The sequence below is a fragment of the Oncorhynchus gorbuscha genome, linkage group LG07 (assembly GCF_021184085.1).
Source record: "Oncorhynchus gorbuscha isolate QuinsamMale2020 ecotype Even-year linkage group LG07, OgorEven_v1.0, whole genome shotgun sequence".
In the NCBI taxonomy this organism is placed as follows: domain Eukaryota; kingdom Metazoa; phylum Chordata; class Actinopteri; order Salmoniformes; family Salmonidae; genus Oncorhynchus; species Oncorhynchus gorbuscha.
The window spans coordinates 37785675-37799192 of record NC_060179.1 but is presented as its reverse complement, the minus strand read 5'-3'; the positions used below and the strand labels follow the sequence as shown (position 1 = coordinate 37799192).

At 43.0% G+C, this 13518-nt stretch overlaps 1 protein-coding gene across 3 annotated transcripts in view; it reads right to left on the bottom strand.

Moving 5' to 3' along the window:
• LOC124039839 (cadherin-18-like) overlaps positions 1–13518 on the bottom strand; it is a 369098-nt gene that overhangs the window by 34975 nt on the left and 320605 nt on the right. For all 3 annotated transcript variants that reach the window (XM_046356288.1, XM_046356287.1, XM_046356289.1), the window contains 4 exons: positions 12020–12187; positions 10576–10763; positions 9446–9699; positions 3482–3618 (listed from right to left, as the gene is read on the bottom strand). In XM_046356288.1, the coding sequence (XP_046212244.1) occupies positions 3482–3618; positions 9446–9699; positions 10576–10763; positions 12020–12187 (747 nt within the window). The remainder of the gene's footprint in view (positions 1–3481; positions 3619–9445; positions 9700–10575; positions 10764–12019; positions 12188–13518) is intronic.

Here is a 13518-nt window from a genome sequence, read left to right as displayed (position 1 = left end):
CATAGCGGAGAAGGTACGGTGGGATTCGAAATGATCGGTGATCTGTTTATTAAATTGGCTTTCGAAGACCTTAGAAAAGCAGGCTAAGATCGATATAGGTCTGTAGCAGTTTGGGTCTAGAGTGTCTCCACCTTTGAAGAGGGGGATGATTGTGGCAGCTTTCCAATCTTTGGGAATATCAGACGATACGAAAGAGAGGTTGAACAGGCTAGTGTTAGGGATTGCAACAATGTTGGCACATCATTTTAGAAAGAGAGGGTCCAGATTGTCTAGCCTGGCTGATTTGTAGGGGTTCAGATTTTGCATCTCTTTCAGAACATCAGCTAACTGGATTTTTGGTGAAGGAGAAATGGGGGATGCTTAAGTGAGTTGCTGTGGGGGGTGCAGGGCAGTTGACCGGGGTAGGGGTAGCCAGGTGGAAAGCATGGCCAGCTGTATAAAAAACTTATTGAAATTCTTAATTATATGGGATTTATCAGTGGTGACAATGTTTCCTAGCCTTAGTGCAGTGGGCAGCTGGGAGGAGGTGCTCTTATTCTCATGCATGTTTCAGTGTTATTTGCCTCGAAGCGAGCATAGAATGACTTCAGTTTGTCTGTTAGGCTCGTGTCACTGGACAGCTTTCGGCTGTGCCTCCCTTTGTTTGTAATGGTTTGCAAGCCCTGCCACATCCAACATTGTCAGAGCCGGTATAGTACGATTCGATCTTAGTCCTGTATTGACACTTTGTCTGTTTTATGGTTCATCGGAGGGCATAGTGGGATTTCTTATAATCTTCTGGGTTAGAGTCCTGCATCTTCAAAATGGCAGCAATACCCTTTAGCTCAGTGTGGATGTTGCCTGTAATCCATGGCTTCTGGTTGGGTATGTATGTATGTATGTATGTACGGTCACTGTGGGGATGACATCATCAATGCACTCATTGATGAAGCCAATGACTAAAATGGGGAACTCCTCAATGCCATCGGAGGAATCCTGGAACATATTCCAGTCTGTGCTAGCAAAACAGTCCTGAAGCCTAGCATCTGTTTCATCTGATCACTTTTTTATAGATTTAGTCACTGATGCTTCCTTCTTTAAGCAGGAATCAGGAGGATATAATAATGGTCAGATTTGCCAAATGGATGGCGAGAGAGATCAAGGTATGCGTCTCTGTGTGTGGAGAAAAGGTGGTCCAGAGTTTTTTTCTCCTCTGGTTGCACATTTAACATGCTGATAGAAGTTTTTTTAAACGGATTTAAGCTTCCCTAAATTAAAGTCCCCTGCTTACAAGGAGCGCCGCCTCTGGGTGAGCGTTTTCTTGTTTGCTTATGGCGGGAATACAGCTCATTCAATTCTGTCTTAGTGCCAGCCTCTGACTGTAGTGGTATGTAAAACAGTTACGAAAAATACAGACAAAGACTCTCTCGGTAGATAGTGTGGTCTACATCATATCAGGTACTCTACCTTAGGCGAGCAATAGCTAGAGACTTCCTTAGATACCGTGCACCAGCTGTTATTTACAAAAATACATAGTCTGCCGCCCCTTGTCTTACCAGACGCCACTGCTCTATCCTGCCGGTGCAGTGTATAACCAGCCAGCTATATGTTGATAATGTTGTCGTCCAGCCACAACTCCGTGAAGCATAAGATATTACAGTTTTGAATGTCCCGTTGGTAGTTTAATCTTCCTCGTATGTTATCTATTGTATTGTCCAAAGATTGCACATTTGCTAGCAGAATGGAAGGATGTGGGGTTTTATTTGATCCCTATGAATTCGTAGAAGGTAGCCCGCCCTCCAGCCCCATTTTGTCCGACTCCTCTTCAGACAAATCATGGGGATCTGGGCTTGTTCCCGAGAAAGCAGTATATTGTTCACGTGCACAAAATTAGTAAAAAAATACCTTACAATCAATGCAAATAAACAATAAAAAAACACAATTGGTTGGGGTGCACGTCTGTCTTCTTCTCCGTCGCCATTTTATGTATTTATCATTTCCATGGTAAATATCTTTAATGTGATGGCCTCCATGGCATTCTACACATTATCTAGCTTAAGTGGTGCAGTTAGTACGATATGCCGGTTGAAAATTGAATATACTATATGTAAAAATGAATCCCTTTCAATATTCATAGTAGCATGAAGAGCTCTTATATATCTTGAAATGTATATCATGACGTTTATATGAGATGTACAATCTCAATTATATACAATACAACTCAAGTGGAAATAATAGCGAGAGCTATGCCTATTCCTTCCAAATTCCAAATAACAGCAGTTATAATGGGTTACTAGCTTCATCCGACACGTACTTCACCAGCAGTAAGACTGAAGTGGTAATTCTGTGCAGGAGATATAAACAAATTGAAAGCATTTTCAAATGTCATTTTTGCAACTCTCATGGAGCAATTTTGCAACTATTAATGACCCATGCATAATGATACACTTTTAAAGGCAAATATATTATGGAAATTAAACAACAGCAAATATGTTCAATAAAATGTGCTATGAATAAACTGTTAAAAGCCTTGGAACATCCGCCAAACACACTCTCTTTATAGCCATGCTTTAGATTTCAGAACATCATTTTGGAAAAGGCAACAACAATTACATAACCAGAATAGTAGTGTTTTAATATAAGTTACAAAACACAATAATATATAATTTTGATCACCATTAAATATTAATATGACAGTCATTAAAGGATCATGTGTTTGTGTCCCAAATAGCATAATTTGTCTGATTCTCTGTATCAAACAACACAACATTTTCAGTCACCTCCTTATCTGAAGGACAAGTGGATAAACAGGTTAATGTCAAGCCCTGCATGCTTGATGTCAAGCCCTGCAAGTCTGATGGAATGTAGGTCTACATTAAACACCAAACATTGGCTGCTACTGTAGGCTGAATGATAGAACAGCTATTTCCAAGATAAAATGTTATGGGATATTGTTTTTGATGGTAAGCCACTTTGGTAGGCCTACATTATGATCAAATAGCCACGGTAGCCTACTTGGCCACTCTTACTTAATAAAGCTGGTATTGCCACAGTGTTCATCGTAAACACGTGCTGGAAGTTGCACATAACTACTTGTCTCTGTGCCATTAACAGTTAGGGAGGTTAAGCCATGAGTAAATGGTTTATGAAAAGGCTAAAGGAAATGCTAATAGATTTCATAAGATCAGAACAAGAAAAGATACATTGATTGACACTTCACTAACCTCACCTATACCAGTGTGGTTTTAATAACTCCTCCTAAATCTCTACAGATTTTATATTTCATGCTTGAGGATAAGCATGCGCATGCACGCACACACATACACACACACACACACACACACACGCACGCACGCACGCACGCACGCACGCACGCACGCACGCACGCACGCACGCACACACACACACACACACACACACACACACACACACACACACACACACACACACACACACACACACACACACTGCTGCAGTATGAATGGAAACCCTGGGTACCTACCAACCTCCGAAGCTATCACAGTGATGTTATGCCATGGCATGTCCTCCCGGTCCAGACTCTGGGTAGTCTTTATAACTCCGCTGTCCATGTCGATGTTAAAATACTTATCGCTGTGCTCACTGTGGTCGATGAAATACCTATTTTGAGAAAGTAGGCTTACATGAATACCGCATTTTGCACAGTCTAAGAAACATTTCAAGCAGACCTGAGGAAATGGGAAATTCATCACAATGCAAAAATAAATTACCCTTGAAGGGTTGATGTCAAACATATCGCTGTTTGCCATGGAGTCTACGGTCAACAGTGCAATGGGTTTGTTTCAGACACTACAGTGCTTGCATCCCAATGGCACCCTATTCCGTATATACAGTACATTGGAAAAGTATTCACTCCCCTTGGCGTTTTTCCTATTTTGTTTCATTACAACCTGTAATTTCAATGTATTTTTATTCGGATTTCATGTCATAGACTTACGCAAAATAGTCCAAATTGGTGAAGTGTGTAAGGGTTGTCGTCGGGAGAAAGAGAGGAGGACCAAAGCGCAGCGTGGTAAGTGTTCATGATGATTTTAATTAAAGAAAGCTGAATCAAAACTATTTTTTTTAACCTTTATTTAACTAGGCAAGTCAGTTAAGAACAAATTCTTATTTTCAATGACGGCCTAGGAACAGTGGGTTAACTGCCTGTTCAGGGGCAGAACGACAGCTCGGGGGTTTGAACTTGCAACCTCGCGGTTGCTAGTCCACTGCTCTAACGACTAGGCTACCCTGCTGCCCCGAACGATAAACGATGACGAGAATTTACAAAAACCGAAACAGTTTCGTGTGGCCCAAACACTCACACGGACACAAACACCCACAAACCAAAAGGCGAAACCCAGGCTACCTAAGTATGATTCTCAATCAGAGTCAACTAACGACACCTGCCTCTGATTGAGAACCATACTAGGCCGAACACAAAAACCAACATAGAAAAACAAACAGACTGCCCACCCCAACTCACGCACTGACCATACTAAAACAAAGAATAAAATAACAGAGCTATGGTCAGAACGTGACAGTACCCCCCCAAAGGTGCGGACTCCGGCCGCAAAACCTGAACCTATAGGGGAGGGTCTGGGTGGGTGTCTGTCCGCGGTGGCGGCTCTGGCGTGGGAAGTGGACCCCACTTCACCACAGTGTTTGTCCGCCTCCTCAACCGCCCCCATGGCCTCTTACGAGCGGCGACCCTCGCTGCCGACCTCGGACTGGGGACCCTCGCCACGGGTCCCGAATGGACGGGAGATTCCGGCAGCGCCTGGATGACTGATGGCTCTGGCAGCTCCTGGCTGACTGACGGCTCTGGCAGCTCCTGGCTGACTGACGGCTCTGGCAGCTCCTGGTTTGCTGACGGCTCTGGCAGCTCCTAGCTGGCTGACTGCTCTGGAGGCTCCTGGCTGACTGGCGGCTCTGGCAGCTCCTGGCTGGTTGACTGCTCTGGAGGCTCCTGGCTGACTGGCGGCTCTGGCGGCTCCTGGCTGACTGGCGGCTCTGGCAGCTCCTTTTATTTTTTATTTTTTTATTTCACCTTTATTTAACCAGGTAGGCTAGTTGAGAACAAGTTCTCATTTGCAACTGCGACCTGGCCAAAATAAAGCATAGCAGTGTGAACAGACAACACAGAGTTACACATGGAGTAAACAATTAACAAGTCGATAACACAGTAGAAAAAAATGGGCAGTTTATATACAATGTGTGCAAAAGGCATGAGGAGGTAGGCGAATAATACAATTTTGCAGATTAACACTGGAGTGATAAATGATCAGATGGTCATGTACAGGTAGAGATATTGGTATGCAAAAGAGCAGAAAAGTAAATAAATAAAAAAACAGTATAAAAACAGTATGGGGATGAGGTAGGTGAAAATGGGTGGGATATTTACCAATAGACTATGTACAGCTGCAGCGATTGGTTAGCTGCTCGGATAGCTGATGTTTGAAGTTGGTGAGGGAGATAAAAGTCTCCAACTTCAGCGATTTTTGAAGTTCGTTCCAGTCACAGGCAGCAGACTACTGGAACGAAAGGCGGCCAAATGAGGTGTTGGCTTTAGGGATGATCAGTGAGATACACCTGCTGGAGCGCGTGCTACGGATGGGTGTTGCCATCGTGACTAGTGAACTGAGATAAGGCGGAGCTTTACCTAGCATGGACTTGTAGATGATCTGGAGCCAGTGGGTCTGGCGATGAATATGTAGTGAGGGCCAGCCGACTAGAGCACACAAGTCGCAGTGGTGGGTGGTATAAGGTGCTTTAGTGACAAAACGGATGGCACTGTGATAGACTGCATCCAGTTTGCTGAGTAGAGTGTTGGAAGCCATTTTGTAGAGATCGGTAGGATAGTCAGTTTTACTAGGGTAAGCTTGGTGACGTGAGTGAAGGAGGCTTTGTTGCGGAATAGAAAGCCGACTCTTGATTTGATTTTCGATTGGAGATGTTTGATGTGAGTCTGGAAGGAGAGTTTGCAGTCTAGCCAGACACCTAGGTACTTATAGGTGTCCACATATTCAAGGTCGGAACCATCCAGGGTGGTGATGCTAGTCGGGCATGCGGGTGCAGGCAGCGATCGGTTGAAAAGCATGCATTTGGTTTTACTCGCGTTTAAGAGCAGTTGGAGGCCACGGAAGGAGTGCTGTATGGCATTGAAGCTTGTTTGGAGGTTAGATAGCACAGTGTCCAATGACGGGCCAAAAGTATATAGAATGGTGTCGTCTGCGTAGAGGTGGATCAGGGAATCGCCCGCAGCAAGAGCAACATCATTGATATATACAGAGAAAAGAGTCGGCCCGAGAATTGAACCCTGTGGCACCCCCATAGAGACTGCCAGAGGACCGGACAGCATGCCCTCCGATTTGACACACTGAACTCTGTCTGCAAAGTAATTGGTGATCCAGGCAAGGCAGTCATCCGAAAAACCGAGGCTATTGAGTCTGCCGATAAGAATATGGTGATTGACAGAGTCGAAAGCCTTGGCGAGGTCGATGAAGACGGCTGCACAGTACTGTCTTTTATCGATGGCAGTTATGATATCGTTTAGTACCTTGAGTGTAGCTGAGGTGCACCCGTGACCGGCTCGGAAGCCAGATTGCACAGCGGAGAAGGTACGGTGGGATTCGAGATGGTCAGTGACCTGTTTGTTGACTAGGCTTTCGAAGACCTTAGATAGGCAGGGCAGGATGGATATAGGTCTATAACAGTTTGGGTCCAGGGTGTCTCCCCCTTTGAAGAGGGGGATGACTGCGGCAGCTTTCCAATCCTTGGGGATCTCAGACGATATGAAAGAGAGGTTGAACAGGCTGGTAATAGGGGTTGCGACAATGGCGGCAGATAGTTTAAGAAATAGAGGGTCCAGATTGTCAAGCCCAGCTGATTGGTACGGGTCCAGGTTTTGCAGCTCTTTCAGAACATCTGCTATCTGGATTTGGGTAAAGGAGAACCTGGAGAGGCTTGGGCGAGGAGCTGCGGGGGGAGCCGCAGGCACTCCTGGCTGACTGGCGGCTCTGGTGGCTGACTGGCGGCTCCTGGCTGAATGGCGGCTCTGGCGGCTCAAGACAGACTGGTGGCTCTGGCAGCTCAGGACAGACGGGAGGCTCTGGCAGCTCAGGACAGATGGGAGACTCTGGCGGCTCAGGACAGACGGGAGACTCTGGCAGCTCAGGACAGACGGGAGACTGACAGCGCTGGGCAGGGCAGGAGGAAGGCTCTGGCAGCGCTGGACAGGCGGGAGAACCTGTAGGGAGAAGACAGAGAGACAGCCTGGTGCGGGGGGGCAGCCACCGGAGGGCTGGCGCATGGAGGTGGCACCGGATTGACCGGACAGTGCAGGCACACTGGAGCTCTTGAGCACCGAGCCTGCCCAACCTTACCTGGTTGAATGCTCCCCGTATCCAGGCCAATGCGGCGAGGTGGAATAGCCCGCACTGTGCTGTGCTGGCGAACCGGGGACACCATCTGTAAGGCTGGTGTCATGTATGCCGGCCCGAGGAGACACACTGGAGACCAGATGCGTAGAGCCGGCTTCATGGCACATGGCTCCGATGCCCACTCTAGCCCGGCCGATACGAGGAGCTGGAATGTACCGCATTGGGCTATGCACACGCACCGGGGACACCGTGCACTCCACCACATAACATGGTGCCTTCCCGGTCCCTGTCGCTCTCCGGTAAGCACGGGAAGTTTGCACAGGTCTCCGAGCTTTTAGGCCATCAAGGAAAACATTATGTCTGGTGAAATCCCAACACCTCGCATTACCCCGAAAACCCCATCCCCACAGTTAAGCATGGTGGTGGAAGTGGTGCCATTTGGGATTCAGTCAGTCAGTAAATTGTTTTTTTTTCAGGGCATTAATGTTGAAGACTCACTGAAATTGGTTAACAGCAATTATCCAGGACTCTTTAAAGAGAGGAATATTTTGTGTGATCATGTTTTGATGTGTGATAGTAACATTGTATTAATGGTCCTCCACCGCTTCTCCACAGTCTTTACTAAGTCATTAAAATGCATCAAAAGATGTCTTGAACAGAGAACAAGAACTTTGTCCATGTATGTTTATATTCCTTATAAGACTGTTATTATGTATGAAATGAACACCGAATGTGTGGTTGGTAATTTATCTTTTCATTTCCATTTGCACCACTAATTCAGTAATGGTTCTCAGTAATAATATATGTTGGCCATTTTGTATTGTCAAACATTCACTAATGACCTATGCTCCTTGTAGGAGACAAGTGTTTAGGTCAAGTGAGTCAAGCGTATAGCTTTATAAAAAAATATGTTAGTACTATGAAAGAGGACCATCTACAGTGCCCTACAAGTATGACTCAAGTTATTAAATGTCTCACTTTCAGAGGGACATGAAACTGTCAGAACAAACAAGACTACTGGCCTTGTTTCCTTGTATATCAAAGGAACATAGCTAAAACATGAGGCAAAAACAACATCAACGATCATAGAGAAAGAGACTGCTATCTGCCCCAACTGCATTTTGACACATACCATCCGTCAACCGCCAACACAGGGAATATTCTTCTGTGGCATTGTTGTTTTTTCTATCTTTTATTTTTCCCAGTTCAAATGGATGTCCTCCAAACATTTCCCATTTTCTCTTTCTGTCTGGTGGAGAACAGTGAGAGAGCAGTAAGACTGGATGAGGGGGAGGTATCCCACCAAGACCCTTTCATATGTAGATTTCCTTTTTGTTTACCACAAATCCCCTTAAAATATATTAAGATTCTTATGTTGAATCAACCATTCTTATTAATTATTTTTAGACTGTCTGTGCCTCTATCTCTCCTTGAAAATGTATTATAGATACATATTTCTTCATAAAGGGGCAAAGCTTGTCTTTTGCAGATATGGCGGAAAGAGATATGGGCACAATAACACGTGAAGGGACTGAGGTTCAATGCTTAATGCAGTTGAAGAATTCCCTAAGCCCCATATGTACAGCATGGTGGTTAACCAAACCAAGATCTTGTATCATGTAATAGGGACTATTAGATTGCAATCTACTGGTGTATGGGTAATATATCTGATATGAGTTTATGACACAACTCCGTCTTCATTTCTTGAAAATGGGAAAATGAATTCAAGGTTTTTAGAGGCTGAATGGCCTTAAGCTTTTGGACATGATAGTGTGTGTGTGGGGGAGGGGGGGTGATTATAATGTCTTAGGGCACCTGAATAGATGTATATGTATGTAAACAGTAGTATTAACTGTACAATATGTGTGCATGATGTCTGTACATATACAGTATATATTATCTCGTAAAACATGACAGAGTGCACATGGTATTAGCAGCATGGTATTAGCAGATCCTGTACTATCCAGGATACGGATGCGGTGCACTGGTCAAACGTAGTCCACTATATAGGGAATAGGGTGTCATTTGGGATGCTAAAAGAGAATACATTGGCTCCAAGCTCTTACCTGACAAGACTGTTTTTGCTGTCTGGATCCCTGGCAGTTACAGCCCCCACCTCTCTACCAATCCGAGCGTTCTCATAAACATCCATGATGTAATAGTCCATAGAGAATACAGGCGGTTCGTCCACATCTCCCACAGTGATCTTTAGGGTGGCAGTATCTTTGAAAGGACCAAGGTAGGAAAAAAGAGGCTCCAAGTGGCTATTCACTCCCTCAATTTGAAGGGTGTAGGTCTTCTTCCTCTCGTAGTTCAGTGGCTGTGTGTCCAGGAAAATGGCACCAGGAAAAAATGCAGGATTAGGAAGAGACTTCATTCCACTTGTGTACCATGTAATTACAATGCAAGTAGCCTATTAAAGTACTATATAAAATGTTAATAATTTTTTTAAACAAAAATATTAACAGCATTATTACACACGAATAGAGCATCTACTCTCTTCTCCCAAAGTGGGCACTGTGGATTTTTACAATGGTGGAATCTTCTTCCAACCAATCCTTACACCAATGCTATGTTGTTGTATCGTTAAAGGTGAGTGTGCAAGTGCAAATGGTTGAACATCTTCCTTATAGTGATTCAACAGGATCTTAAAGGATTGGTTCGCTATTTTTAACCAAATCTATATTTTGTTTGAAAATAGCATGTTATAGAAGGGTCGAGACACGTTTTTAGCAACACATTTCCATGTGTGCGCATGTGCGTGCTTTCCATTGTGGTGATACGAGTAACGAGAAAGCACTTGCATGTTTGCACACGGAAATGTTTTATTAGAGTCCAACAAAATGAAACAGAACGTTACAGATAGAGTTCGGAATTACACAATTTCATATGTACAACATCTAAAGACCTGCATCCTTATATTGAGATCTTAGTTTTGAGGAAGTCTATTGTGGGTGGGGTAAGTTTCTCAAAAGTCCTTACAAAACCATAACATATCTTAGAAATTAAAACAGATAAACAAATATAGATATTTGTTTTGCTGTTTTAATTTGTATATATATATATATATATCACATGAAATGGATGATGTTGTACACAATTGTGCACAATTTTCGGGGACCCGTTTTGGCTTGTGAGCGTTACTTTCAAAACTACTGGCTAAAATCATACAAAACCTTAATACTCTGTTGTTTACCTTCTTGAGGCTGATGATTCCCTCCCTGGTGTCCCTGTCAGTGTTGATGGAGAACATGGCTGCTCCTTCTGAATTGATGATGCTGTACTTGATCTCTGCATTGACTCCAAGGTCCTCGTCATTGGCTTTTATCTTCCCCACTGGCTTGCCAACCTGGGCCGACTCCGGGACGTACAGCTGGTAATTTTCTGTTGATCACGAGCATAACAATACAGCCATTTAGAAAAAGCTTAACATCACTAGTTGGTGACATATGTTTTTCAGCTGTGTCACCCTGAAATGACTTCACAGATGCTCCTTGAATTGCTACTTAATGCCCATTGAAATCATGTCGGAATGCTTGACTCAACATTTAGACCTGAAATGTGTCTGAGGGTACTTTAATAGTGTTGACTTTAACAAGATTAGGATAGAAAACACTCTAAAGTTTCCAAACCTGTTAAAATGTTTTCTGTGAGTATAACAGAACTGAAATTGCAGGTGAAAACCTGAGGAAAATTAAACCAGGAAGTGGCTTCTATTTTGAAAGCTCCATGTTCCATAGCCTTTCCTATGGCGTCCCCGTGGTGTGAACAGTCTTTAGACATAGTTTCAGGCTTTTATTATGAAAAATGAGTGAGCAAGATCATCATTGTATGGCTGGGTGCCAGCAGCATTTTGTATGTGCAACAGCTTGGTGCAGCCATTTTCTCTCTCTCTACTATTGAAAAAGATACATTCCCAGTTGATATATTATTGACTATATATTGTAAAAATGTTCAGATGTTCAGTGTTACAGCAACATAACATTAAAATGTTCAAGGGTATTTTTTGTTGATGTTGCCTGCATGGCATTTGATGAGGTCCATTTTGAGACCAAATTTCATATTAATATTTGATTATTATTACACGATAGGATAGATAAAAAATACATTAAAATCATGATTCATAATTGGTGCGATTTTAGTCAATGCTATGCTCATCTAAATAATGTCTGTTGCACATCTGTTATATATTAAAGATGGAGCCTACTGACAGTCAATTAAAGCTGATGAGTTTCTATATTGAAGCTCTATCTATGTGAGTGAGGAGGAGAATATCATGATTCTTCTATAGATAGATGAGAACACTCCATTTATAATTGGCCTACTAAAAATACTCTCAAAAGGATCTCATGCCAGTCACAAAAAGAGTCTCTGAGAAGCACTGCTGTTTATCAATCAAAGTAATTAGTATTTAGCAGAAATAGATAGCAGATGTCTTAGATAGCGTTAAGCCTTGAAATCCAAGTGATATGGAGTAACTGGGCCACGCAAATGGTGGGAAACACTGCAGATATAAATGATACAAATAGTCCGATGTGATTCCTTATTCCAAATGTGAGAGAGGCACGTTTTGTTTTATTTCTCTCTGAATGTTACACACCGTTTTGCCTGCTGAATTTAGCCATGGTATCTATACTCACTTTGCGGGAACTTGGGAGGGTTGTCGTTGACGTCGGTGAGGGTGATGTTGATAGTGGTGGATCCAGAAAGTCCTCCAACTGATCCTGCCATGTCTTTGGCTTGAATGACTACAGCATAGTGTTCTCTCGCCTCCCGGTCCATGTTGGCTAAGGCAGTCCTGATGACTCCTGGACGCGGAGAAAAGAATATAAGAATAGCAATGTTACTACTGTACTATTCGGCCAAGGCCACACAGTTTAGAACAGAAGCCATCCTGGACAGGGGGAGAAGAATAGCGAAGTACCTCTGTTACCAATGAATACCAATGTTTCTACTGTACTGCATGGCTAATTGATGACTCCTGGACAGGAGGAGAAGAATAGAGGAATTAAAATGTTACTATGGATATCTATGTTAGTACAGTGCTAATACCAATGTCAGTATTATGACTACCAATGTTTTTTTCTGTATGAATAGAGATTGACTTGAATAAATCACTTGACTTGAATAAATCAAAGGATGAACTCTTGAGATTAATATGGTATTCCTCTTGTTATTTGGGTAAGGGTGACAATGGGAAAAAAACAGACGCAGTAATAGAGTTCATAGAGCCGATGACCTTAGGCTCTTTACTTTACAGGAACTAATAATGCAAGGTTGGAAAATACAGGCAACTGCCAAACTAATGGAAACACTTGAGTAAATGAGGGAGCCAACATATATTGAAAGCAGCTGCTCCCACACAGGTGTGATTCCTGAATCAATTAAATAATCAAAATCCCCTCATGCTTAGGGTGATGTGAAAAAATGCTGGGCAAGCCATTATTTTGGCCATTATTCTGACTCGTGATGGCCCAACACCCTATTCCTTGTAGATTCGGAGGGGAGAACGTTGTGGTGTATAAGTTATTAAAGCAATGTGCCATTACTGTCTAGGCCAGAATTTGGATTCTCACAAGGGCCTTGTGAGAAATAATCGTTCAGTTTGACAGTTTAAATAAAAGATGCATAACATAAAAATAGGCTGCTCCAAAATCCTTTCGGTCTTGATTGTCCAAATGTTTCATTGCCAAGGTTAGCCTTTCTACACTTTCCAATATATTTCAAATGACTATGCAACCTTGATAAGGCAGACAATGCAGCCTTCCCCAAAGAACCCATTCAATCATGTTTATCACTATAATAATGCAGGATATAGCTCCATGTACTTTTTACTAGGGTTAAAAAGATATTCTGAATCAATGCATAGTACAGTACTGTACATATAGTACCAAAGAAAGTTAATGTCACTGTCCAAATTGCGTAAATTACCCAGTGCTCAATCCAATGTAATAGATTCCATGCCTGTTGAAGCTAGTACTGATATTTCATTCCCACACATTGTAAAGTTAAGAATATACACAATCTGGTAATGATTAGTATGTGTGTGAGGGGATTAAAGTGCCCCACTGTCTTGCCCCTCTGTACACTGAAACCAGATCAAGGACTGGGATTTAATATGTGTTGCCTGTTACTTCAG